This window comes from Rhododendron vialii, chromosome 7a, assembly GCF_030253575.1.
Source record: "Rhododendron vialii isolate Sample 1 chromosome 7a, ASM3025357v1".
Lineage (NCBI taxonomy): Eukaryota > Viridiplantae > Streptophyta > Magnoliopsida > Ericales > Ericaceae > Rhododendron > Rhododendron vialii.
Genome location: NC_080563.1, coordinates 9,375,424 through 9,403,402, shown reverse-complemented (window position 1 = coordinate 9,403,402; position 27,979 = coordinate 9,375,424). Strand labels below are relative to the sequence as shown.

General features: G+C 38.9%; 3 protein-coding genes across 6 annotated transcripts; all 3 read right to left on the bottom strand.

The window, feature by feature from the left end:
* Positions 1 to 2,320: 2,320 nt before the first annotated feature.
* LOC131332625 (protein FAR1-RELATED SEQUENCE 5-like) lies at positions 2,321 to 3,844 on the bottom strand. The gene has a single exon (XM_058366923.1). It carries the CDS (start codon positions 3,842 to 3,844, stop codon positions 2,321 to 2,323), a length of 1,524 nt encoding a protein of 507 aa, XP_058222906.1.
* An 11,392-nt stretch (positions 3,845 to 15,236) lies between these two features.
* LOC131333566 (peroxisome biogenesis protein 3-2-like) lies at positions 15,237 to 21,864 on the bottom strand. Of its 4 annotated transcripts, XM_058368150.1 has the most exons (9): positions 21,512 to 21,693; positions 21,223 to 21,354; positions 20,585 to 20,671; positions 19,936 to 20,097; positions 19,630 to 19,829; positions 19,374 to 19,504; positions 17,705 to 17,832; positions 16,337 to 16,564; positions 15,237 to 15,722 (listed from the first exon to the last, which is right to left on the bottom strand). In XM_058368150.1, the coding sequence occupies exons 5-9, from the start codon at positions 19,826 to 19,828 to the stop codon at positions 15,467 to 15,469; spliced, it is 942 nt and encodes a 313-aa protein (XP_058224133.1). In that variant the 5' UTR covers position 19,829; positions 19,936 to 20,097; positions 20,585 to 20,671; positions 21,223 to 21,354; positions 21,512 to 21,693; the 3' UTR covers positions 15,237 to 15,466. The 4 variants fall into 4 exon arrangements, with proteins under 4 accessions (XP_058224133.1, XP_058224131.1, XP_058224130.1 ...); XM_058368148.1 differs by lacking the exon at positions 20,585 to 20,671 and having other exon boundaries at positions 21,474 to 21,864; XM_058368147.1 differs by lacking the exon at positions 20,585 to 20,671 and having other exon boundaries at positions 21,512 to 21,692.
* A 1,669-nt stretch (positions 21,865 to 23,533) lies between these two features.
* LOC131333565 (small ribosomal subunit protein RACK1) lies at positions 23,534 to 26,385 on the bottom strand. The gene is made up of 3 exons (XM_058368146.1): positions 25,881 to 26,385; positions 24,608 to 25,086; positions 23,534 to 23,842 (listed from the first exon to the last, which is right to left on the bottom strand). The coding sequence occupies exons 1-3, from the start codon at positions 26,284 to 26,286 to the stop codon at positions 23,744 to 23,746; spliced, it is 984 nt and encodes a 327-aa protein (XP_058224129.1). The 5' UTR covers positions 26,287 to 26,385; the 3' UTR covers positions 23,534 to 23,743.
* Between the last annotated feature and the right edge of the window lie 1,594 nt (positions 26,386 to 27,979).

Below are 27,979 nucleotides of genomic sequence, written 5' to 3'. Positions count from 1 at the left end.
TATCGTCTTGTGAAGCTGAGTATGTAACAGCCACCTCAGCAGTTTGTCATGGCATATGGGTTCGGAATATGCTAAATCATTTGGGGATATCTCAAGAAAATCCCATGGAGATCTACATCGACAATTGTTCAGTAATTGCTCTCGCAAAGAATCCCGTCTTTCATGAATGAAGTAAACACTTTGATACGAGATATCATTTCATCAGAGAGCATGTCAAGAATAAAGAAGTAGAGCTGGTCTCTTGCAGGACACAAGATCAAGCTAGCTGCTGATATTTTCACGAAACCCCTCAAGCATGAAGCATTCATCAAAATGAAGATAATGCTCGAAATGAAGAATCCCCGAGACTCAAGTTTAAGGGGGGAAGTTAAAAGGATAAACTTGAGCAGCCTTTGAAAAACACATAGGTGAACTGTTCAATATCATGCTTGAAGATTTCTGAAGACTTTGGAGGTTCCGTGATATATTTTGAGATTTGCAATAAATGAAAGATTATCTCATTCTTGTTTTATCTTATGATTCTACCTATAAATAGGCTTGTAATTTGATTGTAAAAGTATGAGTGAAGTAGAAGAGAGAGAGAGAGAGAGAATTTCCTCTTTGTATTTTAGATTGAGTAAAATCAATATATCGTGAGTGTGTTTGTGCAATTCTTTTGTGAGTTTCATACATTATAAGTGTGTAATCAATACTCCTCCACCCAACAGTTTTGGAATAAAAAAATTAATGGTTTTCGAATGCACAATATAGGTTGAAAGCCCAACTATTACTTTTGCGAGTCCGGGGGCTCTGCTGCCTAGAGGGGACAGCAGCCCCTACCCACACCCTCAAAACGACGCCGTTTTGAGGGTAAACTGCTGGTCTCTGGTAAGGGCTCTGTTTCAAGGGAAAACTGCTGGGTTTTTTTTTTCTTTCATGCCAACCACTGGAACCCAGCTACAAAACACAAGCTATAAACAAAAAGAAAAGGCAAGAACGAACAAAAAGATCAAATACCAAGAACTCAAACCTTGAAAAACTTAAATCAAAAGTTAAAGAGTACCCATTAATCGGAAATTTGTACTGGAATCCCATGAGAAAAGCTAAATCTCCACATTTAGGTTCCCAATCATAAATATAATTCTTCACAATCTCAATCCCATAATCCAGAATTCAAAAGAACACGATCTCATATTCATCGTGTTACCCTAAAAAAGCACGACCACAACTAAAAGTTCCAAAGTTGAAAAGAACACAATCCAATAGTCATCCTCTCACATCTAGAGTCAATAATGTGAGGGTGGTTGTGGATTGATGATAAAATCAATGAACCCTTCATTATGGAAGAATGACTCGGTCTCCATGGCTGTTTGGATTGATCCATCGATGGTAATATGTCGTGCTCGATCAAATTCCATCTCCTACAAAAATATAGCAAAGTGTATAAAGATGTAAAGTTTTAATCGTATAATTGGAACCAAACAATAATTGAAACTAAGTACACTAAAGACCTCTGAAATTTGTGAACTAGAAGATGCTTGAGTTAATAAATGTGTTGTTTGTGGATAATAGGGTGTTTCGTCATCCTTGGAGCCGGATTGTTCAACGCCCTAAAAGTTAGTGAAACATTTGTAAGAATATTGTACAAAGTCAAGACAGATATATTTTTTTGATATATATTACAGGAAAGTAACTGTATACCTAACTGAACTGAGGTTGTAGAACACCTTTTGCCCTTTTTTTTCAACTTCTCATACCAAGGCTTTAGTCTTCCACCACCCTTCCTTGCACGGTCTGTGAATTTCTTTTTCAAGCCCTTTGCATTTTTTAAAATAGGATCGATCGAATCAATTCCCATGTCAATGTTGGCTCCACTACTTGACGCATCGTGGCCATGTTTGGAAAGAAAGATATTCTCCACTTGCACTCCCAATCTCTTAATAGTATCCTCCACCAACCTATATGCTTCATCATCTTTAGATGACCGAGCCGCTAATGTCACCATTTTAGGACAAAGATGTCTATACCGCGCCGATATTACAAACTTCCGATCAGTCTCCTCCACCATAACTTCTTTTCCCTTAGATGAACAACTCTTTGCATCTAGCCTCCATCGGGGTAATATGTATTTTTCAGGTATTTCCATGACATTCATTAGCGAGAGCACTTTGATTGCATGACCACATAGAATTCCAAATCTCTCAAATTTTCGACAACTACAACGAACTCCTCCAAAAGTTTTAGCTCCTAACGCATCAAGTTCCACACTAGCTAACACAACATACTCTCTTTCTTGTCCATGCTTTTGAATCACACATCTAATTTCATCTCCCAACACCTTCTACTGTATCACTTTACAACCAAGGAAGATGTCTAACTCTTTGTGGAACAAGTCGAAAATAGGAGGAGTGTACAATTTGGAAACATGAAGTAACATTGGACAACTTGGATACTTTAATCTAACCATCTTTTCTCTAGAGCCGTGTGCCGCTTCTTTTTCATTGTACGGCTTGTCAAAAACAACTTTATCAAGTTGTGTTAAGACTTGATCAAGATGGAGGTTGGACTTTAAGGGTTTCTTCAATTTGGCATTCAAGCTCTCACTAAGTTGAGTGTTTCTCATCCCTGCATTATAAGACAACTTCATGTACACATGTGCCCACTTCCTTCTAAGTTCCCAAGTTTTGTTCATCCACTCATTGTCTTTCAAGTTATAACTTTCAAGCAAAGATTTCCAAGCTTCTTCTAATTCCTTTTTGTCTTCATAGAGAAACATGCACGCATTGAAATCACTACCAAATGTGGATTCTTTCCCATACAAGTAGCCTAAATGCTTCATTGCATTTTGATTTATGTGAAATGTACACAATCTGTGTTTCACAACCGGCATAACTTGAGATATCGCGTTAGCCATTGCTTGATCTTGATCGGTAAAAAATGTGAAAGGCTTCTTCCCCGACATTGCTTCTAAATTTTTTTTGAATAACCACACAAATGATGGGATTCTTTCATCATACATCAATGCAACACCAAAAATCACCGTCATACAAAAATGGTTAAAGCCGATAAAAATAGCCAACGGTCGAAACTCTTTATTAGTTCTAAAAGTCGTGTCAAAAGACAATGTATCTCCAAAAAGCCCATAATCTCTTATCATCTCATGGTCCACCCAAAAGATATTGGTTATCATCTCATCTACATCCAATTGCATTCCGTGAAAGAAGTAAGGATTATCAATTGTTTGTTTCTGAAAATATCTCAACAAAGCCCCGGCTTCACCATATTGTAAATCCCTTCCTCTTTTCGCACGCAAGTAGCTTTTAATATCCTCTCGCATGAACCCAACGTTTTCCTTCCCTCCTGATTGGGCACTAATGAGATTATGTGACAACTTAAGAGGTAACCCGGTAGCCTCGGCAATTTCAACAGTTATACCTAGTGACTCAGTCAATCCTCTTTGATTCCTCATCATATGGACAGTTTCAAGAATATGTAACAAGTGATTGTGAGTCTCATCAATTCTTTTCACAGTCCATTTCAATGAAGCCCGATCAAGTGATATGTACAAAAATGCTTTGCAATTAGTTCTTGTCTCTAGTCTACCTATTGATGTTGTCTGAGTTCGTTTATCCACTCTTTTTACTCCCTCCTTACTACAAACAAACTTTCTATTAATCGTCACACCGTCCGTCTTGCTTTTTGATATGTAGTCTTTTCGAACGCAAAACCCTAGAATCCTTCCGTATTCGCAATAGAATCGATACGCAACATCTTCTGACTCAAACTCCATACCAATACATGGTGTACATTCGTTTACGAACTCTTCACTATGTTCTATAGACCCCTCAACTCTATCTTCCTCCATTTGAACAATAAACAAGTATGAAAATCTGAAACGTAAAAAAATTCATATAGTCAACATTAACTATATTTTAGATCATCAAAACCAAGAGTATTTCCTGCTAGATGCCAACTTACATGTAAAAGTAATCATATGTATTTAAACATGGCTTAACTCCGTAAAAAAAAAGGCAGAAATAGTAATCCCAATGTCTCATGCAGAATAAAAAATGCAACCCCAGGACCCCAACCCATTTTATTAGTTCATTGCTAAAAGGGGAAATCACACTCGAGACAAGAATAAGGGCAAACATGCGGCATTGGGCTTAGTTGAAGAACCGAATGAACAATACACATACCGTAGTGGTTGTTTCGGCGGCTTACGGCGGTTCGGCGCTGGTGGATCGATCAGAAGCAGGAGGAAATGACGATGGAGACGCAACCACAGTTGATGAGGGAGAAGGAGGAACTGAAGTCGGTGAGAGAGAAGGGGGAACCCATTGGCGGGAGAAGCAGACGATTAGAGAGAGATTTGAGGAGAACCTTTTTGGGCTTTTGGGTTTACCGCTTGAAACCACGCCGTTTCGGTTTTAGAGAAGGAAAAACGTGTGCCAAACAGAGCCCTTACTAAAGACCAGCAGTTTACCCTCAAAAAGGCGTCGTTTTGAGGGTGTGGGTAGGGGCTGCTGTCTCCTCTGAGCAGCAGAGCCCCCGGATCCTACTTTTGCGGAAGAAGCAATCATGATGTTGATGCGAATCAGAGGGTACGGTGAGGAGCATTTTTTTACTTTTTTTTAAAAATTGTGTATGTAACTTTATTGATCATCCTTTGTTTGTTTGTGGTAAACTTTGTATTCTTTTCTCTTGCTTTGTTTTGTTTGGCCTTTGTGCCTTGCTGTTTGATTCTAGGATGTGCCCATTAGCACCTGTATGAATTTTGTTCCAATAAAACTTTAAACTACCAAATCAAAATCAAAACGAGCTTTGAGTGTCCCAATGAATTGGAGTGATCAGCTACATATATGAATACTATTTTCATATAACTATGTTTGGGGCTATCTGTTCAAATAGATTTGATAAGTCCAAATTCTTTTGTATCATGCCATCAAAAATCAGTTAATCAGTTAATGGTGCATACGGTGGAGCGGTCGGCATCGCCCGTCGGCTCCCTCCATGGCCGTTGTTTGGGCGGCTCGGTTCTCGCCTAATGGCTTGGTGGAGCTTTTTGTGACAGATTGTTTTTGTTTTGAGTTCGGATTTCTCTACTATGGGTGGCCTGTGGTGGCTTGGTGGTGGTGAAATCTGGCGGTGGTGGTGGCTCTATTTGAGGCGGGGGTGGTGGCTCTTAGGGTTAGGTTTTGGGTTTCTTTTGGGTTGGGCTTTCATTATTGTATCTGGGTTTTTTTTTTGACTTTTTGGGTTTTGTGCTGTTTATTGTATATTTGGACACTTTAGGCCTTTAGGTGTTGCACTGGGTTTTGTCCCTGTACTTTGTTTTCAACTTTTGGTTGGAAACTTTCCCTTTTCTCCTAATAAAATGTTTTTTTGCCGTTCAAAAAAAAAATTTAGTTAATTAGGTCTTCCTCTTCTCTTAGCGCTACTATCCACTACGATCATGTCACTCATCTTGACTACGATGTCTGCAGCTTTACAATATATATGTTCAAACTACCTTTAATCTATATCTCTGAACTGATCTGGGTGATAAGTATCATCTTTTGAGTGTTTTTTTCTTCCTTTGTGTGTTTTTCCCCCTTTGTTTGTTTTAGTTCTTGATGTATTATATGCTTGTCCGAATCTCCACCGATGAAGAACTCTTCACCATTTGAGAAAGCAATTTCTAACTTCCTAGGCACTCTTGAAATCATTTTCGATATCTCGAAGCTAAATCGGGTACATAATCATATGGAAGGTTCAGCCAAAAGTCCTCGATCAAGAGAAAGCAATTACTGGTTTTGGCCAAACGGCAATATGGAGTCGCGCGCTTCCGTCTCATCCTTTCGACATCTCAGGTGCTTCTTTGTTGCCGTTTGTTGGATCTAGAATTTGGCCAACATTCTTCGGAGGTTTCTCTTGCAGGTTTTGTTGGCGCAAAGATCGTCGGGTGGCGTCATTTGGTGTTGATGGTGTTGCTTGGCGACCTTTTGGGTGGAGGGTGGGTTGTTTTTCATGGGATTTTTGGTTGTTGTCATTTTCTTGTGTTGTTGCAGAGTGTTTTGTTTCTGGGTTGGTTCTTAGGGTAGTTAGCAGCATAGAATTAGCGGATGGGTTGGCTGTCGATTGTGATGCATTTTGTTCATTACGATACTTTGTATTTTCTATCCTTTTAACTTCTTGTTAATAAAATTTTCTTTATCGTTTAAAAAAAAAAAGAAAAAGAGAAATGCGACAAAGTCCGGTCAATAAACTCAAGAACCCTAAGGGCTACTTTCCTTCCAAAAAGCACAAAACTGCCCAAACTATAAAGATTTTTGAATTATATAGATTATTATACAAAATTTATTTTGGATAGGAATCTCATGTGTACTACATTTACCTATAAAGCTAGCCAAATTGCTCTGCGGCAGTGCCCTCGCGCGATTGCCCTAAACGTTGTCTATCACCACTAACAATTAATCCATTCAGCTTAATTCTATGGTGTCAGCAAGTTAAGATCGAGACAGGCCAGGATCTAGCGCGCGATTTCTCCTTATTCTCCCAAAGTACCTTTTCACAATTCAATTGGGGTACGAACCCAAGGCACTTTGTAGGTCCTAGCGGACGTATGAATTAATGTCAATGAATGGTGTAATCCTTTAATTAAGACCGTCGAACTTAACATAAGAAGCATAAAATTCTCAAGGACAACCCTCTTTGCAGATAGCCCTGACATTCTCTCTATCTCTCTTAACAGTCATCATTTAATTAATTAATTTGTTTACCCTATTTAATTGAGTATTAATCCTTCATAGCATCCCTAACGAGATCATGTGAGTTTGAGCCAGGGCTGGCCCTGAGGTGAAGCTCGAGGTGCGATCATTTTAGGCCTTCAAAATTCGAGCAAAAATTGGGCCTCATTTTTCATATAACACATTAATATATTATATACCAGTTATTCAAAGTCCTAGCACAAGTAGAGTTCTAGCACCAATGATTGGTGCATTTTGCTTAACTCTTCGGTTCGAATCCCAGGAGGCTCATCTTGCCTTCAATTTTTTCCAGACTACTCCTTGTATGACTTGTACTATTATATAGTATTAGTTGTGATTTAGTTTTTGTAAATGTTATTCAAGATTAAGGCTTAAATCTTTTGCACACAATAAATGTTTTGATAATTTTTCTTTTTTTAATTTTCTATTTTAATATCTATTTCACAAAGAAAACTCTTTTTGATAAAAGAAGGTTTAAAATAATTAATTATCCTTTTATTAAACATAATATTCTTACAATTAAAGTTAATAAATAATTGGTCAGAGAAAACATAGTGCATAAGAGGTACGTTTTGATTCATTTTTTTTTTTCTGATTGTATAAAAAAATTGAAAATTTATTTTAGTTAAATTTCGAAGTTAAAATGGTATGTTTAATTGTTTTATTTACATTATATTAGACACCTACATTGATTTTTTTTTTTTTGGTTAAAAAATGTAAGGCCTCATTTTTAGAATTCGCTTTAGGCCTTCAAAATATCAGGGCCGACCCTGGTTTGAGCTCCATATCCTTTAGGAAGACAAGGTAGGTTTAATTAGCAATTCAGTTTTTGCATTGAAAATAGTACTGTGCTTGATCTTATCTTTCTTCTTATTACATCCACTAGCCTCATGATCAGAAGAGCTGCAAATACTTCTTAGGTCATTAAAAGACACTACGTGATCACCGTTAATTCCCATCCATATTATTTATAAGGCCCTTTACCAGGGACGGAATCAGGATTTTACCCTAGCAGTGGCGAAATGTATACTAAAAAAATAAAAAAGATGAATTACAATATTAATAGTCATCGAATCTACAAAAAAATTAAAATAACATAACAAAAACCTATAGTAAATGATATTTGTCATTTGCACAAAGAGTACGAAAAAATATTAACTTTAATTTTTTAGGTTAAGTTGTTTAGGGTTAAAGTGTGGAGTTTTTTTTTTTCCTTAATTATACCTCATCTTTTATATTATTTCATTTTGGCCCATAGAATTTAATTTTGAAATATTTTTTTGGGTCTCATTTCTTGAAAAAAAATAGAAGATTTAGGACTAGTATATAACAAAAAAATAAAGAAAAAAATGTAGCGGTGGCGAGACTATATATGTTGGGGATAATTTTTTGTATACATTTAATAATTGTAATTTCTAAAATTCTTGTCGTGGCGGCCGCCGCCACTAGACCCACCCCCGGTTCCATCCTTGCCCTTTACCAATGTACGTAGCATATTCCTTGTCATGAGGCACCTTTGTGTTTCATAGGCCACCAAATTCCACCCTTGTCCACATTCTTCTCAAACATGGCATTATCATCTTCCATCTTATAATCACTCTCACTGGAAAGTCCTCCTCATCATAATCATCAGATGATGTAGAATCATGTTTGTGTGTCTTCCCGGCCCATCTTCCATTGCACCCTTACCCTTATCACTTGGCTTGGGATTAACTGTGGGGTTTGTTTTATATTAATGGGCCTAGGTTTCATTAATTAAGGGCTTGGATTGAACAATGGAGTTAGGCTAGGACTTTGACTACTGACTACTGTGAGTAGGTAATATAACATCAACCCTAGTTGCATATCCATCTCATGTATATTTGGACCACTCTATTACCATCCGCTAATTGGCTCAGCTGCATTGCCTCATAGCAGCCATTAAGAGTTACGCTAAGCCTGTTTCTTTGGCCATGGCAGACAACTCGATCCATCACTGATATCTCATCCTCATGGCAATAACGGTGAATATAATCGAGAAATTATTTACTCTGTGAAACCGCTGGATGAAGTGGGCATGGGAACGACATATGAGGAACTTTCAGTCTATGGAAGGTTGCGGAAGATTTTCCGGTGCGGTCCTGTATCCATGCATGTTCCCGGTTTGTTGTAAACTTCCTAATCCTACTGGCTACTGGAAGCCCTTCCTCCCCCCAAGTTCTTTGTGCTTTCAGCCACCCGTGAAAGGGTCTAGTTTGAGGTTTCTATACCTCAAAGGAATATTAATAGTACTAGAAAGCAAGAGAGAAACGTAAAGGCATTACTACTGACCGAGATGATAGAAAGCAAACGATATTGATCGGCAAAAATAAATTTATTAAGGAGAAACTTAATAGGGTACATCGAGAAAAATGAGAGGGGACATCCAACCGTGGTTGAATGGAGAAGAGAAAAAACAAGAAAAAAGCAAATTACCGATGTTATCCAAGTGCTGATAGGAGGCCCCTAATTATATAAATAATTTATTGAAGTTTCAACAACTAAGGGTACTTTATCATAATTTTGTAGAAAGTAGGTGATAATCAAGGCGACTTCAGAATTTTAGTTCAGTGGTGACTAATCATAAATTTTTATTTTTTATTTTTTGTATCCATAGCTCTACATAAGTGAAAATATTTCTTTTGGTTGAAAAAATATCAAGCTTAGTTTATTTTGTTTTGAAGAGTTATATGTATCTACTTACTCACAAGTTTAAGTAAATTATCATTTACTTTGGCTATGCATGAATGATTTAGTATTGAAAATCTTAAAGAAAAATCAAACTAAATGTAAGAAAAATATAAAATTTTAGTTCATTTTTTTTTAATCCAGTGGATTCGCTTGAACCCATGCACGACTAGGGTTTGAAATAACCCTAATTAGGGTGTACAAATTGGATTTGTATATGTGCATGGACCAAGACTTTGAGCCTATAAAATTCCAAAAGACTTCATGGATGTCAATGGAGGCTCTAGTTATATAAAATTCATCAGGAAAATCTGGACACACACTGTATAAATCTTCTTTACGGGATGCCCCGTAAAGAAGTTTTTTCTCCTGAAAATATAGCGGAACACTGGTACGTACATATATAGCAGCTGCTATATATACAGTAATTGGAATAATTTTTTTCAGCCGCATCTGCTGTTAGTAGTGTGTTTCTATTTTTATTTTTTTGTACTAGAGCTGCTATATCTCAATTGAATATTGCACCGAAGCTTTCAAAATTTTCATCACCTCCTAATAAGGAAGCTCAGGTATATACTCCAAAAATACTAATGTGTATCGATCGATCATCTTAACCTTGTTGATATGAAGAATTAGGGACATTGCTGCTGGATACAATCACGAGTACTACTTCTGATTTCAAAAGCAAAGGGGGAAGAAAAGGAGCGAGATATCATGAGTCTGTTCTCTAATCGAGTCAGAAGGAGCGAGATCGTAGCCGGCGACCACGTTTACAGTTGGAGAGCTCTCTTTCTTACTCTCATCACGGTCAGTAACAATATTCATCTATTTTAGAAATGTTTTTCGCGATTCAAACTTCTCGAGTACTGGAATCATATCTCTCTAGTGGTATTGTTATATACTGTGATTTTTTTTACGGGCATTTACGTTGGTGAAGGGTACGTAGTTATCCATTTCACAGCGCCCCCTGGAAAACTCTAAGGCTTCAATCGCCGATTTCACTCCAAGTTCTCTTCCAGGAGTCTCATCTTTGAGTTTGTAGGAAAGGTCAATAGTCGCAACGGTTGACCGTTTGACTAGCCAATGAGCATGTGACACGTGCACTCATCCTTGCGGCGTTGACGATTTGACCAGCGAACCCTAGCTTGCCACGTGGCGCCTCAATCGCGCGACATATGGCCCCGCGCGTGGGAGCCACGCGCTACCCATAGCTTTGCAGCGTCCATGTAAGGGTCGCGAGCCTGCATTCCTCCTTTAAGGAGAGAGTTATATTTATTCAAATGGATGCTCGGCGCGGTCCCAATCTAACGGAGACGATAACGCGGTATAACCAAGACACCAATGATTTGCCCAGACTCTTATGTCTGCTCCGGCCTTTAGGCAGGACCCGAGGAGCCCCTTGAGGCTTGATAACAGTATTGGTGCGACCGAGTAGGTCACGACCTTGCCCTACAGGAATGAAGGAAATCTAGTGGCTTGGTGACTGTAAAAGAAGAAAAGGGTCTCCGCGAATAAGAGGATACGCATACCGTCATACTCGTGGTCATCGCGAGGGTTGCGACACCTCGGCGGTTCGGGGGGACAGAAGGGACACGTGTCATTTTATCAGCGCGTCACTTGGTGCCCGAGCATTAGCTCGTGTGGTCTATAAATATGAACGTCTCTTCACTAAATCCCAGACGAGAAGAGAGAGATAGAGCATATTTGTGAACATTTCCTAGAGAGAGAAAGTTGGTGAGCACTGATTTTAAAGGAGGTTTTATCCTCTTTAGGGGGCTCTATTGTCTTTCCTCTTGGGGATCTCCGGGTTTGGCTCTCCACTGCCTACCCTCTCTGTTCACCCCTGCTCTTCTTCTTCACCCTTCTAGATTACTCCTCTCATTTCTTTTCATAGGCTATTCTAACCACTCCGGCACATTTATTCTCTAAGGGGATATTTGTCCATTCAGATTTCGGACCTATCCTACAGAGTTCAACTCAGGGAAAAAAACTTGTCCAAATATTCACCTCGCTGCGGGAGTCAAAAACCCGGGAGCGGGGTAGCCGTCTCTTGCTTGACATGCTTCCAAGGTAAAGGATTCCTATACCGTTACGAATACGGAGTCGCGAAAAAAGTTTTCCGGTTCCAACTCCGAGGCTGTATGTGCACAACTGCTAAGCCGGACCCGGAGAGCGCAGTGGTCCAGAGGGCTGTTGTTTGTTCTGGGATATGCCCATTGGCACCCGTATGGATTTTGTTCCAATAAAACTTTAAATTACCACATCAAATTCAAACCAAACCAAATCGAGAATTGGAGTCAACTACATGAGAATACTATTTCTTTCATTAAACTGTGTTCTGGGTTATCTGTTCAAATAGATTTGATAAGCCCAAATCCTTCTATATCACGCCATCAAAAGTCAGTTTAGGTCGTCTTCTTTTCCTAGCGCTACTATCCACTACTATCATGTCATTCTTCTTGATAATTGCGTCTACAGGTCTACTTCTCTCAACTGATTAGGGTGATATATAAGTATCATTTATGAATGTTTTTTTTCCCCTCGTGTGCTTTTCCCCCTTTTCTGTTTTAGTTCTTAATGTATTAATGCTGGTCCGAATCTCCACCCATGAAGAACCCTTTCCCATTTTGAGAAAGCAATTTCTAACTTCCTAGCTCGGAGCAATTAGGAGAGCTTTATAGGTTAAATGTAGTACACGTACAAGATTCCTATCCAAGTAAAAATTGTATGTATAAAAATTTATATAATTCAAAAATCAATAGTTTGGGCAGTTTTGCGCTTTCTAGAAAGAAAGGAGCCCTTGGGTTCTTGAGTTTATCGACCGGACTTTGTATCATTTCTCTTGATCCAGGACTTTTGGCTGAACCTTCGATATAATTATGTACCCGATTTTAGCTAATTAGTCCGAGATATCGAAAACGATTTATGTGCCCTTAATTGCTCTAAACGTTGTCTATCAACACTAACAATCCATTCAGCTTCGATCTATGGCGTCAGCAAGTTAAGAGATAGGCCAGGTGCGATTTCTCCTCATTCTCCCACAGTCGAGTACCTTTTTACAATCCAATTGGTACGAACCCCAGGCACGTTCTAGATCCTAGCGGATGTATGAATGCCAATGAATGGTTTAATCGTTTAGAGACCGTCAAACTTAACATAAGAAGCAATAAAGTTCTCAAGGACAAACCCACTTTGCAGATAGCCCCGACATGCTCTCTATCACTCTAAACCAATCATTTAATTTGTCTTCATCAAAGCATACCAAACGTGATCATGTGATTTGAGCTCCATATCCTGCAGGAAGACAAGGTTTAGAATGTCAGTTTTTGCATTGAAAATAGTACTGTGCTTGATCTTATCTTTCTTCTTACTACCTCCACTAGCCTCACCAGAGGACCTGCAAATACTTCTCATCAGGTCATCAAAAGACACTACATCACCGTTCCAATCCACATTTATAAGGCTCTTTACCAATGTAGCATATTCCTTGTCATGAGGCCCCTTTTTGTTTTCTAGGCCATGCACCAAATTTCACCCGTGTCCACGTTCTTCTCAAGCATGGCATTATCATCTTCCACCTTTTAATCACTCTCATTGAAGTCCTCGTCATTATCATCACGTAGAATCACGTCGTAGTCATTTGTGTTTGTGTCTTCCCCATCTTCCGTTGCACCCTCACCCTTATCACTTGGCTCGGGATTAACTGTAGGCTTAGACTTGACACAGGGGTTTGGTTTTATAACGGGCCTAGGTCTCATAAAGGGCTTGGATTGAACAATGGAGTTAGGTCTAGGACTGGACTTAGCCTTAGGACTGAACTTAGATTCACCAATGGGTTAGCCTTAGGCTACCAGTAGGTACAGCATCAACCTAGCTAGCTAGTTGCATCTCACGAAAAGTGGACCACTCTATTACCATCCGCTAATTAGCTCAGCTGCATTGCCTCATAGTAGCCAATATTAGAGTAACGCGGGCCCATTTCTTTGGCCATGGCAGACAACGCCATCACTGATATCGCATCCTCATGGCAATAATCAATGAGTTTATAACTACCACTGACATATCTCGGATTCCCAAATAACCAACCATAATGCGTTTTCATAGTGCAATGCCAAAATTCATGTTTGCACATGTACTATGGAAAAACAAATGCAAAATCGATCGATAAAGAGTAAACCTAATTGCCAAAACAATACACACAACCAAGTGAGAAGGGGGGCCGATCAAAAATAAAAAAAAAGAACAAGTGAGAAGGGGGAAAACCTAGTATTAAACAATGCCAGTGGGTAGATGTGTAGACAATGCAATTGATTGAATGACACCTAACAATTATTTAACATTTTCGATGAAAGTTGAATGGAAAAACGATTTCTTTATCATATCGTATGGGGAAAAACCACCACCACGGTCGCTCAGGCGCCAGACAATCTTCAATTTCCTTGTAGTCCGTGTAATGGAGTTCTTGTTAATTGTGATTATGGATTGCATCAGGGTGATTTCACGAAAATCCAAAGGATTTGAAAACCCTCATCCTCTTTATTGTACGTCTTTTTCTTGGGACAACAAGGAAAAGCGAAGTGAAAAGGGGGGGGAGAGGGAGTGGGTCTTTACTGATACTCTGTGCCACTCATGTGAACCCTGAGGATGGTTTTTGTCCCTCCAACATGAGTTAAATCATGGTCAAACATGCCATGTCATGTCAAAATGTGCTAATGGGAGCCTTTTATGGGATAATGTAGCCACATCAAACATTTCGTTACAATTTGAACTGAATAAGACGTCCAAGTGCCGAATTTAAGGGGAATATAAACTTAAGGTTTCTAGTTGAAATAAAGTGTAGTCGTATATGCACAACATTTCTTGTTTTTGTGACTATGATTCATAGCATTTCAAGATTCGGGGAGTTAGTGAGGTTGAATGTTCAGTTTCATCCTAACCACCTTTTCATCAATTACGTTTTCAATAGGAGGGACCGGACTTAAAAGAAGAGAAAAGACATGCATCACATAACATCCAATATTTACAGTACATATATTTGCAGCCTTCAATCAAGAAATTGTATTAAGAATTCGCCCTTAACGGCAAATGTGAAGATATTAACCTTGAAGTGGATGAATACAACGCTATCAAATAGTCTCTGTCCTTCGATATTTGTCCCTCAAGATTTGACAAGCAGGGTAGATTTTGTGGTCAGAGAGATACAGAGTGAGAGACGAACAAGAGAGGAGAATGGTACATTTTACTTTTTATACAGATTTACTGATATTATGGCGTCGTTGTCACTCAGAAAAGGCGCAAACATTGGCAGAATAAGGAATTTCATTCAACAGTGGCCTAAACAAGTCATCATCAATTACCCAAATCTCAGGACACCACAAGTGGAGTATACCATAACATTTGTATATCCAGGTCTCCGAATCAATATTTCTCTCAATTATTCCTGCACAAGTTGCAGTTTCCGAATCCATATTCAAATAGATGCATGGGCCCCTGAATCAATGCAATATCCGGGTTGCACTGGGCGGTTGTGCATGTGCCACCTCGGATTTGAAAGCAGAAAGCCTTCTTCAAGACTCCTCAGTCGAGGGAATAAAGTTAAAATCACGGAAATCAAACCTCTTGACTACAAATTACAATCTAGGAACGAAGCAATATCATTCTACATTCGCGTTGGGAACAGTACGGGGAACAAAGAATTCTATTTTCAAATCTGCTCGCATTTTTGCAGTGTACTTTTCAATCCAATGTATTACTACCCAGGAAGCATGAACAGATATATGGAAGTAGTATGGCTTTTCAGCATGATACAAAGCAGAAGCTTACATTTCATGAGGCAATAACAGTAACTCGCCGGTAATCCCTTGGGATAGCAAGCCAGAAATGCTGGTAGGACTCAAAATATACAGCACCAATAAATAGTCGCAAACAAGTTACAATTTTACTCTACCATCTTCATCCATCTTTTTGCTCTTTTGGAAAATGCTTGCGTTGAAGCTACAAATGGTTGCGATGCAAAAATCTAGCTCTCTAGTCTACGAGATTGGCATGTTTGCATAAAGAAGAGTGAAAAATAGTTCAACTTCAGGTATGTTTTGGATTATTTGAATAAACCTCTTGTTGCTTGGTTCCTCAAACAGTATAGGAGTGATTTGTGCAATACGAGGCAAAATTTTGGCAAGCGGCATCCCAGACAACAGATTTCCCTCTCCCAGTTGAGCATTGATGTCTTCCATTAGTGCCTCGACTGCTCTTTTTAATGATATATCAACAATATTGGCAAACTCAACACTGCCAGAAAAAAAGAAACAAAAAATTCAAAATTACCTTAAACGTCCAAAAGATCTTTGTTAACGCGATACAACTTAGTTTAGAGTGCAGTCGTATGTATCCCAGAAAACTACAACTTCTTACTGCAAAATGTATCTAGCAAACCCATGAAACACATATTGCTAAATACTGTCCTACAATACAAATTGTTTTAGAGAGATTCAACATTAGAGAAGACAAATCTGATATTCACATGACATGAACAATATAATACCGAAGTTTGCTTTTTGTACTAAGCCCACTGGCCCAGCATTCCAGCACTCACACTCAGTGGGAAAGACCTTTACTGAAGACAGTATTCATTTGAATATGGAAATCAGATATTGGAAGGAGGTGATTAGAAGGCATTCTGTCCTTTTGCTCAAAACACACACTTGTAAATATTGGTAAAACAGCCTCAGCTTATGGTAGTACATCACTCGAAACAAATCCAGTCGAGACACACGGTTCATTTAGCTTGATTTCCAAGGGATTTTACATGAAATATAAGAGTTTGAACTCAACTGTTGCTGGCTACCTTGTTTAGCTAAGAACTAGTAATACTCAGCTGTTGAAACAGGAAGAAATGATAGTACCTCGATAGAACAGCACGTGTCTCCACCATGAGCTGATCAAATTTGGTAACATCAGAAAGGTTTGTGCCAGCACTATCCGAGAATGCAACAAATTTGTAGAATCTAGCATCCTCCGGCATTATATAATCCACCCAATGATGAGGGCTTCCCATGCTCATGAAAATGTCCAATATCTTCACAACAGTTTCATGAACTACAGTGGAGTTAAACAAGTCCTTCAACTGTTTTCTGCAAATGGAAAGTGCTGAATATTTCAAAGACAATAAGATAATTACTTTAGATATTCGAAATTTGTTTGTGCAAAACATATTCAGGTAGGTGCAGGGAGCTTGAGTGTGGGGTATTGTGAGATGTTTTAAATTGCCGTTAGCCAGAGAGGAACAACTGATAGTAGATGGTTCTGGTAATGTTTTCTTGGAGCATCAGGAACACTGTATTTTCCCTGACGGAGCATCAGAAAATCTACTACTCTTCAGGCGGGTCAAATGTACATTGTGGGTCTAATGGGCAGTCATCAAAGTTTCATGTAACTTCGATCAAATCATTTTATGTTTCGTTTTGAGGCCAACACAAATGTATGAATCTCGAATTTCCTGTGCCTTGGTTGAAACAGTATAATCCCGGGAAAGAGACCCATGCCACTGGAAGGTCTGAAAAATGGCAGATATCATGAAAAAAATTGTGTATCGTTTCTCTTGAAACATAGGAAATGTTTCAGTTTGGTAGCCTGCATTAAAACTTTCTTTTCCCCTGGTATAAGTGAAAACAAACAGGAAGCCAAGGGCTCCACTGCTAATTGAAACCCAATTCTCTAGTTCTGTGAACTAGCACCTTATCAGTTAGGCCATACTTTATCTTTGTATTTGTGTAGGCATGAAACTTGTGAAACAATACCCAGTCGATGATACATGTACATGTATCACAGTTTATATTTCCTTGTCTACTTTTTATCCCTTTCCACCATGTTTCTGAAACGAAACCGAAATGTTTCTCAGCCCACCGAAAGTTCAATCCTTGCTAATGGGCATTCATTGCAGTCAGTGGTGTCACTTAAGAAACTTCACTAGCCTTGAGAACTGCAAAAGGCCTTACATAGCAGGAAGGTAATTGGGATAACTTCATTAGCCGTGCTCATCAAAATTTTAGCAGATTTGTAGTAATAAATTGAAGAACTACTAGCGAGAAAAAGATAAACTCTCTACGTCCCGCCGTCTCTAGCAGTGTTTGTTTATTTTGCACTCCATTGTTGACTCTTGCAAGATTGAAATATCAATCGTAAGATCACCTTTAATATTCCACCCAAAAGCCAAAAGATCTACTTCAACCATAGTAACATTATGGGCATGTGCCAGACTTTACAAGACTTACCCCTTGAGGACTTCAGATGCTGCAGCCTGCATGTTAGAAATCAAAGTGGACATCCCATAGTTTGAAAGGAAATCAGCACTTGCCAGGAACTGCTGCAGTTCATTTCTGTCAATTAGATCAGCTTCCTCCTGTAAAAACGAGGTTAAAAGAAAAAGAATGATTTCAACAAAATTACGACAGCCAATAAATGCTGAAGTGGTAGAATTGCAGGTGCAAAAAATTATCATCGTACTCTTGCTCCAACTTCAATCGAAAACCACCCAGGAACATTCTCTAGACAATCATCAGAGAATAGAAACAGAATTTCTCTTTCTTAAAATTTCTATATTAACTGATTCCCAGTAGCATAATAGGACCGGAAAGGTTTTACAAATAAACTTCCAAACTGCTTGGCATGTGAGGGATTCAAAAGAAAACAACATTGATAATCATGTTGGTAATCCCTGATTGGTGCACAGCTATGAAGCACCGACACTCCTAGACGTCACCCTATCCACGTATTGGACAAGGGGGGACACGCGGGGACACATATGGAAAATGCCATGTGGCGTGTCCCTTAAATTAAATTAACTTTTGACAGGGGACACGTGGGGGACACGGCTGGGACACGTTCAGGTACAGCGGGTGTAGAAGTGTAATATTTTTTTTACTTTTTTCAGGGGTAAACATGTTATTAATCAAATCTTTGGGTTTTAGTGCAATCGAACATATATAAACAATCCCAAATGATTGATAAAACAAATATTGATCGAAGGAGTCTCTCTCTATCAATCGAAGCAGGAAACCCTGAAAATCTAGATTGACATCAATTGAACCCGACAATCTCTCTCTCTCGCCGTGGTGTATACATTAACGTAAATGTATGTATGTCCTGGTATATATTCGATTTTTTATCTCTGTCGCTATGTGTATGCTTATATGTTATATATGTGTGTGTGTAATGGTATAACAGCAGTGCATATACACTGTCACGGTTACTGCATATTATTTTCACCGTGTCCCCCACCGTGTCTGTGTCCCCATTTTTTTAGAATTCACATGTCCGTGCTACATAGGAGCACAACAATCAAGTAAAACCAAAGGCACAAGCAAAACCAAACACACAAACAAACATAAATAAACATTAAAACTATAATTTGAAAGCACAGTTTGGAAGGGATAGAACGATTAAGTGTGGGACCCAAAAGAAGTAACACCCACATACAAGGATAATAAGGAGTCTGCATTTTCAATCCCTGCTAATAATTCAAACTTCCCCATTGCAGTTTAGGCTATTGTACACGCAATTCCACCACATAAATGGTGAGTGTGATCATCTATGCTTCACCCTTCGACACAACTCGTAAGACTTAGAACAGAGAGGACAAGATTTCAATAACAGGCCAACCAATAACCAACTACTTTCACACCTAACCAACTAAAGAGAAAGGTTTACGTATCTGTGGCTAAGCACTACCAAAAACAGGCATCAAAAAAGGGATTTCTTAGAAGTACTGACGCTCGTACAAGTAGTACTCCACATATAGCAAGGTTAGAATTCTAAAGATTCCTATCAACTACCACCTAAAAAATGAGAGAATGCAGGATCTATACGTTTGTTTCAATAATAATGGACAGTTGAAAAAGCCATATACGAGATAGAAAAATAGAGAAACAAAATAGAACTTACGGGCAGATGGGAACTTCCAAGATCGCGTGCGGTGTCAATATATAAATGTCGTCCTAATATGTTGACTTGAACTCTAATGTATAAGCTAAGCATTGTCATTGCCCAAAGGGACACTACCATTCTTGTGAAACCTGCACAAGGTACACAGTTGTAAAACTTAAATTTTAAGAGCACACAAACAAAAATGTAACCAAGTACCACATATACAAGGGACGTAGAATATTTTTTTGTAGATAGAAGAATAACAGGCTCGTACTTAGAATTTTGAGTCTATCCCATAACTCAAGTTTCTCAGAAGTTGTCATAGTGTTGGGCTGACCCTTTCCTCTTATTAGCCTCTCTGTCAAGTGCATGATGTCTAGCTCTTCTGCCACCCGACTACTTAAATACAGCATCGCATGAGGCAATGTTGTTGTATCCGCTATTTGTTGAATGTTCTCAAAATGCGCTTGCATTCTTCCAAATAATTGAAAAAAAAAAAAATCAGGAAACCCATACAAACTTTCCCCTTAGACGAAAATGACAACACGCATTACAAGAAAGCTTAAACTTTGTTCTTAACTGGGCTTTAATGAGTTCATCATTTTCCCGCTCGTTGGCAAGTTCTCTCTCCAGTTCAGAACGCCGACGTATGTGAGCATCATAAAGCCTGTAGAGAAGATAACTACTTCCCAACACTCCAACTGTAAGGTAAACCTTCCTTCTATGTCTTCTCCAAAGCTCCCTATCACACCAAAGATCGGATAACAAAAGAAGTCAATCATAAAAACTAGTTCAAGTACCCCAACAATTCAAATAATTTTCTATCGCATAAATGAAAAGCTACAACGCATTCACCCATACGACCAGAAGAAGAAAAACTTTCAAGAAGCATGATCATGTAAGCGAAAAAACCATTTAAGCAGCCCAGAAGAACTATTTAGGCACAAAAACAGTTAGGTCATGTTTAAAGCAAAATTAAAACCAAAGGAAGATACCCACTTCCTAAAATACGAAGTGTAAGATAAACCTTACTCCTATGCCTTCTCCAAAACACCCTACCACATCAAGTGATGGGAAACAACCAAAAACGAATCAAAACAAGTGCAATAAGCCACACAATCCAACTACTTATTCAAACGAAGTAGGGTCAGACAAAAATACAACCAATTCATCCATGAAATAGGGGGAAAAAATACTCTCAAGGAACTTCAAACGAAAAATATAAATACCCAGAAGAAAAAATCAGTCGAGGCTCAATGACAGTTTGTTCTCCAGGGACGGCTCCACCATGGTTTCAGGGGCTTCAAGCGAACCCCCTGGATTCAAACAATGCATTAAGATATCACAAATTTTCAACATGAAATTTGATTTTCTATGATCATTCGTACGAAGCATATATGAAAAGTCAGCTAAATTCGTGAGTAAGTAGATAATATTACTCAACAAATCAAATAAAGTAGGTGTGATAAATTTTCATCCAAAATAAGTATCTTTATTCTATGTAGTGTTTTGCATACAAAATAAATTTATATATTTTATGCCACTGCTGAACTAAAATCCTGCAACTGCCTATCAGGGTAACCATTCCATAATTAGGTAACCATTCCATAATTAGACTTAAAATAACAACGGGAAACAACCAAAATGAATCCAAATAAGTGTCGTAAACAATTCATCCATGAAACAGGGAAAAAAAATTGCTTCCATTATAATGAAAGATATAAACACGCAGAAGAAAACAAACAGTCGAGGCTCAACGACAGATTATTACCTCCGTAGCCATTTCATACTCAAAACTTCAAATAAACATATGACACCTAAAAAAACCTTCAAATTCAACAACATAAAAGAGGAAGGGCAAACTAACCACATTCAAACTCTCTTAGAATTTCGGCGTATAAGCTCCGCTCAATTCCCCACCTGCGAAATAACGGCTGGACACTCTCTCTATATCCCTCCAAAAAGCACACTTGCTCTTTCTCAAGAACCAAGGATTGGCCTGAACGAAATTCAAGAGGAGTTATTAGCAGTAGCTAGAAAAATTCTACAAGTATAAACGCAATTAGGGCTTCAGAAAATCATTTGCACGTATCTTAAACACGTAGTGAGAAAACAAACCCTAGACAGAGGTAAAAGGGGCTTAGATCGCAACTCACATGATACGAATCAAAGGAATTCTTATTCGCGACAGAAGAGGGAGTGTGGAGAACCAGTAGATGGGTGGAGTGAGATAGAGTGAGAAGAAGACGAAGGCTCGATCGGAGGGGAGAGAGAGAGAGAGAGAGAGAGATGAAGATCAGGCGAGAGGTCCAGAGAGGGAGGGAAGGGTCTTTTACTCGTTGGGGTTGGGAGCTGGGATACGCGGACGGAAAGATGATTCTGATGAGATAAATGGACGGCCAAGATTCAAATGCTACTACCCTATAAGCCTCGTAGGACGGCAAAACTCTTATTCGTACTGAGAGATTTTTCAGCAATTGAATTTAAATATAAATAAAATAAAATTTGGCACAACGGATTCTGCCTCCGAAAGGGAAGGAATCAAGATGTATGAGGTGATACCTAGTGACCCGTGGGTTGGCTTTGAAATTTAGCCATCTTGTCGAGCCAAGCTGAAAGAGAGAAATTTTTTATAAATATCCTAGTCGCAACATGAATAATCTGCATCTTGACGGGATCAATAAGAAGAAAAGCTGCAGTTCAAGCGTAAGATTATATGTACAAAATAAATAAAATAAAAATGTGATATCCTCTCTATCCGACATGAAATGGGACCCGATTATGGTTACTTGATGAATGATGATCCAAGAATAGTTTTATTAGATATGGTATCATATATGCGAAAAAAATTAAATTAATCAAATATCAACCGAATCTGGACCAAATCATTCGTCACAAGAGAGTGAACGTGTATTTCGCCTTTGACAATTACATTTCGATTTAAACGGATGTTGGTGTCAAATCAATTGGATTATTTTGCACATATGGTGGACAGCGGTGACAATGAACGACTTAGATCGTAAAGTGACATTATGACAAGTCTCGTTTGTTATCACAAATAATAATATTGAATAGTATAGGATGATCAAACGGGCCAGCTATATGAATTCATTTATATTTTATTCTTTGAAAGTAACATTTCTTCTGTTGGTGATGTGCTCCTAGCTTTAATTGGCTGAGTCATGCCTCCAACGTTGTTTTCTATTGTACTCTTTCAATTCCAAAAAGATATTTTGGTTCGCAAAACGAGAACTTAAAAATAAATAATTTTTTAATTTTTTTTTCTGATAATTTACTATACATATCATTTAAGTTCTTTTAAATTAATGATAAAAATTGATTTTTTTCTTAAAAATCAATTATTTTGAAGTCTTTGTTTTGAGAAACACTATCGTTTTGGGACGGAAGGAGTATCTATTATCATTTTGAAACGGAGAAAGTATCTATTATGTGGGATTGGCAACATGAATAATATTTTCTTTTTTTTTTTGAGCTCTCTTCTTTTTTTTTCCGGATACATTGAGCTCTCTTCTGCGACTGCGAGGCCTAAAAGAAAATTTAGATAGAAGATTCTAGCTTTTTAACCCACAATCAAGGGGAATAAACCCACGGATCCAACAAAAGCTCCCAGTATTAATCAGCATGTGCAAAATCAAATTATTAATCGCCACTAACTGAGAAATGGAGGTTAGTGTAGTGAACTTGGTGAGGATCATGCTGAAAAGAAGAGAGAGTATGCGTGTTGAACAGATAGACGGAAGCTCGACGATGATCAATTTGGATGACATCGCGAGTTTCGAAGAGAAAGATGATAAGCAAGAGATGCATGTTGATTCAACTCAAGTTATCATCGAAGACAAGGGAAATCAATCTGTGTCCAAAAAGGAGAAAACGGAACAGACTAATGGAAACAAAGACAGTCCCCTCTGTAGAATCGAAAACCATATAAGCGACGACATGTTGTATACATCCAGTTTCATTGATCTGAATCAAACTTCTGCTGGAAGCAAGAAAATAAATTTGCATGTCCGAACTCAAATTAATGAACTATTTTCCATGAAATGCCAGTGTCTATTTATTCTCGACTCTTGACGGAGAACCGTACGACCTTCATCACACATCATATCTGACACTAAGATAAGAAATTTAGATCTACATTATCAAACGGAGAACGATAATTATAAAGCAAAGCAACATAACTTGGATGTAGCCAAAACCAATATCAGTATCAACTAACAAAATAACCGAAACCAAAAATAGCATCGGCTTAAAAGCCATCAAACATAGAGAATCCAAATATCCTGCCAGCGTTTCAACTGAAACCTAACTCAACTGGGAAAAACTGCGATGCAATGCACTCGGTGATCCATGGACTAAATAACAGGTTACTAACGACCAATTCCCCAAACTCTGATTATGCCATCGGTGTATCCACTGAATAAAGTGCTTCCATCAGCGCTCCAACTCAAGCTTGTGCAGTATATGACCTGAAAATATGATGTTGAGGTTTATCTCAGTGATGATCAGAAAACAAGCACGACATTCTATTATTCCCTTGGTCATTACAGATGGCAAGGAATGAACAAACTGAAGACAAGACTTTAAGTGGTGTAAGCTACAAACACGGCAGAAGATACGACAAGAAGTCTATTAGCTGAAATACTATAGGAATAATAATCCAAAGCAACAATATCCTTTCACTGAAGGGACAACAATCAGAAACTCTAACTCAACAATATGTAAACAACTATCAAATGTACAGGAAGTTGCAATGCGTAATGCTGGGGAAAACTCAAAAATTTCAGAAATCTTGGCCACAAAATTCACTGCAATGCGTAATGCTGGGGAAAATCAAAAAATTTCAGACATCTTGGCCACAAAATTCACTTATATAGAGATCTTAAAGTGATGATAACAGATATCCCCAGACTCCAATCGATACTATCAGCAAATAGCACGATCTGAGTAAACAAATATCAATCCATATCATGATTCATGGACAATATGCACAAACAGGTGCACAAATTCAATCAACTGGAGTGAAAAGCATTCGGAACTCCAAGGGGCCTCGTAGGGATGGGGAAAGGAAGAAAACAAAACTGACCAACATTTATATTTCATCCACTTAACCATAACACCAAACATATTGGTTTACATTTGAATAACAACAAGAATAAAAAGCAGCACCAGCAATGGAAACACAAAACTGCTCATATAATTACGCATAATATACACTAATCACGATATTATACCTTGTTTTTGACGCCAGAGGATTGAGCGGCGCCACCTTCATTCATCTCAGCCTCCTGCTTAGCATCGACCCTGAGATCCACCACGACAGTCTTGCTCTCCAGATCCCATATCTTGATGCTAGCCTCAGTAGCTGCACAGAGCCAGTACCTGTTGGGGCTGAAGCAAAGAGCATGGACGATGGAGCCAGCATCGAGTGAGTAAAGCCTTTTCCCCTCAGCTAGGTCCCACAGCAAGATGACCCCATCTTTCCCTCCGCTCGCGCACAACGACCCATCAGGGGACACTGCCACCGTGTTCACATAGCCAGAGTGGCCAGCGAGGGTGGACCTTATCTTGCAGTTAGTTAGGTTCCAGATCTTAACAGTACGATCCCATGAAGAGGACACAATGGTTGGCTGCTGCGTGTTGGGGCTGAATCGGACACAGCTGACCCAATCTGAGTGAGCGTCACCGTCTTGGATTGTGTACTTGCACTCACCTGTGGTCAAGCAATAGAAAAAACTAAGACGATGCCTTCATATATTTCCGAATCACGTAAGTTCTCCACCCCAAAGGGTCTCGGGGAAATCAAACTTCGCTCTGTTAGGATAGTCACGCAGATTCCAAATGAACAGATTCAAACTAACAGCGTAACAACTAACAAGAGTAACCAAAAGTAGTTCAACGTTGAAAGGATAGTCAGACAGTAGTCATCCACTGGTCCCAATAACACAATCTCTTCAACTTCCTACTCTAGTTACACAAGCCAACATCAAATCTCTTCATTCCAAAATCAAATCTATAGAATGGAGTCTAGAATATCTTATAGGAGCAATCAAAACATAAGGCACACCGTATAACAGGAAACCCAATTTCAGGTTATAGCGATGGAAATGGAAAATGCCGCTTTACCCTACAAACTACAAAAAATAAACCCCAAAACGTAAAATGATTTAATTCTCACTAACAGACCCCTTTGGATGGTGAGAAAAGGGCGTGACGAGAAACGAAACTCTCTCTCGCCAAATCTCATCATTCGTGAGAAAAAAGTTGCAAGGGACCAAATTAAAAAAAGGAAGGCACAAAATTAAACAGGAAACCCAATTTCGGTTCATCATGGTGGCAAATGCAAAACACCGCTTTACCCTACAAACTGAAAAGCAAAAGCAAAACATCATCTTTGTACATTTCCCACCAAAAACTCAACCCAAACCCTAGTCCTTTCTATTCTTTGCTTTTCTTACCAAATGATTCCATCCGAAGGGTAAAGTAGTAATAGTTCTAGTTTCTCACCAAGGGTGTTCCAGAGCTTGATCGAGCGGTCGCGGGAGGCGGAGACGATCTGGCGGTTGTCGAGGGAGAAGGCGACGGAGAGGACGTCCTTGGTGTGGCCGACGAAGCGGCGGGCGGTGGTGCCGGAGGCGAGGTCCCAGAGGCGGAGCTCGCCGTCCCAGGAGCCGGATAGGGCAAACTGGCCGTCGGAGGAGAGGACGACGTCCTGGACGAAGTGGGAGTGGCCGGTGAGGCGGCGGTGGGGGAGGCCGTACACCTTGTCCTCCTTGGTCAGGTTCCACAGGATGATCGACTTGTCGCGGGAGGCGGTGACGATCATGTCGGAGTTGTCGATCGGGGTCGCGATGGCGGTGACCCAGTCGGTGTGGGCCCTCATGGTTCCGCGTAGTACCAGGGACTCTCCCATTTTCGCTTTCTCTCTCTGTGCTAGGGTTTGCAGGCTAGGGTTTGGAAGGGAGGCTGGGGTGAAGGAAGAGGGCTACTTCTCTCCATTTTAAACGGTGGTTTTGTGATATTTGTGGAACTTTCCGGGTCATTTTGGTCATTAAAATCATTTTACTTTTATAATTTCGGTTACAAATATACATTTGTCTTTATTCTCTAGCTTCAGTTAAGTTTTAGTCCAAATTGAAAGTGTTACTCTCTCCGTCCGGATTTAATACTTTGTCATTCAATTCTAATCGGATAAAAAATAAGTTATATTTTTAAATTGATAATAAATTTTATATCCGATATGAATTTTTTTTGATAGATCTCAATTAGTTCTATAAAACAATATTTTCAAAATTACACAAAACATTACAAATTACAAGATATAATTAATTGAAAAATAACACGAACTCCCAAAAATGACTATTAAATCTAAACGGAAGGAGTATGTTTTACTGTTGTAGTTTTTATGATTTCGACACCTGCCTTTGAAACTTAATTCCGTATAGGGTATCTCAAATAGTATCTTCAAGTTAATTTTCAAAAGTTGCTAAGATTAACATTGTGAAGTATAGTAAGAGATAGAGAGGGTTGAAAATAAATGTAAGTTGGTGGGACCATTTATAGTGATGGAGGAGAGAGAAAAAGAGAACAAAAAAAAAGAAGAGAGAATGTGTGGTTCATGGAAAAATTTTCGATGCAACAGTTATTTGTAACGCCTTTCTCACATGATATATGACATACATATAAAAAGGACTTACATCTTGTGAAAGTGCGTTACAAATACCTATTGCATTGAAGAATTTTTCGTGGCTCGGGAACAGGACTCTTGATTTGAAAGAAGTTGCATCTCCCAAAGCTGCTTCCAAACAGCAAGATGCTGGCAACACAAGCTTGTCAATAAGATTATATGCATCCAAAAGAGTTTAGGTCATCGAATAAACTTGCGACAAGATTATTATTATTATTTTTAATGACAAAAGAATCACCCCACTAGAGGGCCACTAATTGGATCCATCCATAGAATGGACACTTTCAGACAACTCGAAACAAATTACCGTTCTAACCTGCTATGTAAATCATGGTACCAATTCTGGAGAGGAGTCGAACCCAATCCAAGGTAAGGGCCTTCCCCTTCACTGGGGGCAAGCCCATGGGTGGTAACTTGAGACGAGTTGGAAAGCCTTGTCATTTCTTTTGGTCAAACGGATCCAAATCCAACAATTTAGGGCCGTCTTTGGTGTCTTTTTATAGTCCCTTTTGCCCTTCTGCAAAGCTCTCCATATCTGAACCTACTTACGGAAAAATATGGAACCAAATACTCCCACTTATATAGTGGTAGTAGTACACAAGTGAAGCTGAATGATAACCCCAAGGGCTGGCCGCTTGGTCAAGATTTGAGACTTAAGAATTTACTTCCTCCTTAGATCTCAGGTTCAAAACTCCTACAGTAATGGATAGTGGATTGGTCCCTTAAAATTAGTCAATGTGCACGTAAATTGACTGTACACTTGAGTGATAAAAATATCTTGAACGATTTATTGGGAAACCCCCTACAAGAGTATGAGAGATCATTCCACAAGGCAAAATTAGAAGTACACCAAAACCGGTTGATATTAGCTTATTTGATTCTTTGATACACAAACCAATACTTGCGGAGTCGGGACAGC

What these genes read in the sequence shown, in the direction of transcription:
- LOC131333565 (XM_058368146.1), bottom strand. Translation starts at nt 26,286, where the DNA reads ATGGGAGAGTCCCTGGTACTACGCGGAACCATGAGGGCCCACACCGAC. An exon ending in CAAGCTCTGGAACACCCTTG is followed by an intron (nt 25,087 to 25,880) that starts GTGAGAAACTAG and finishes GCTTGACCACAG; the next exon opens with GTGAGTGCAAGTACACAATC. An exon ending in CCTCTGGCGTCAAAAACAAG is followed by an intron (nt 23,843 to 24,607) that starts GTATAATATCGT and finishes TCATATTTTCAG; the next exon opens with GTCATATACTGCACAAGCTT.
- LOC131333566 (XM_058368148.1), bottom strand. An exon ending in GATGAACTCATTAAAGCCCA is followed by an intron (nt 19,830 to 19,935) that starts GTTAAGAACAAA and finishes ATTATTTGGAAG; the next exon opens with AATGCAAGCGCATTTTGAGA. An exon ending in GCATCTGAAGTCCTCAAGGG is followed by an intron (nt 16,565 to 17,704) that starts GTAAGTCTTGTA and finishes TTCCATTTGCAG; the next exon opens with AAAACAGTTGAAGGACTTGT.
- LOC131332625 (XM_058366923.1), bottom strand. Translation starts at nt 3,844, where the DNA reads ATGGAGGAAGATAGAGTTGAGGGGTCTATAGAACATAGTGAAGAGTTC.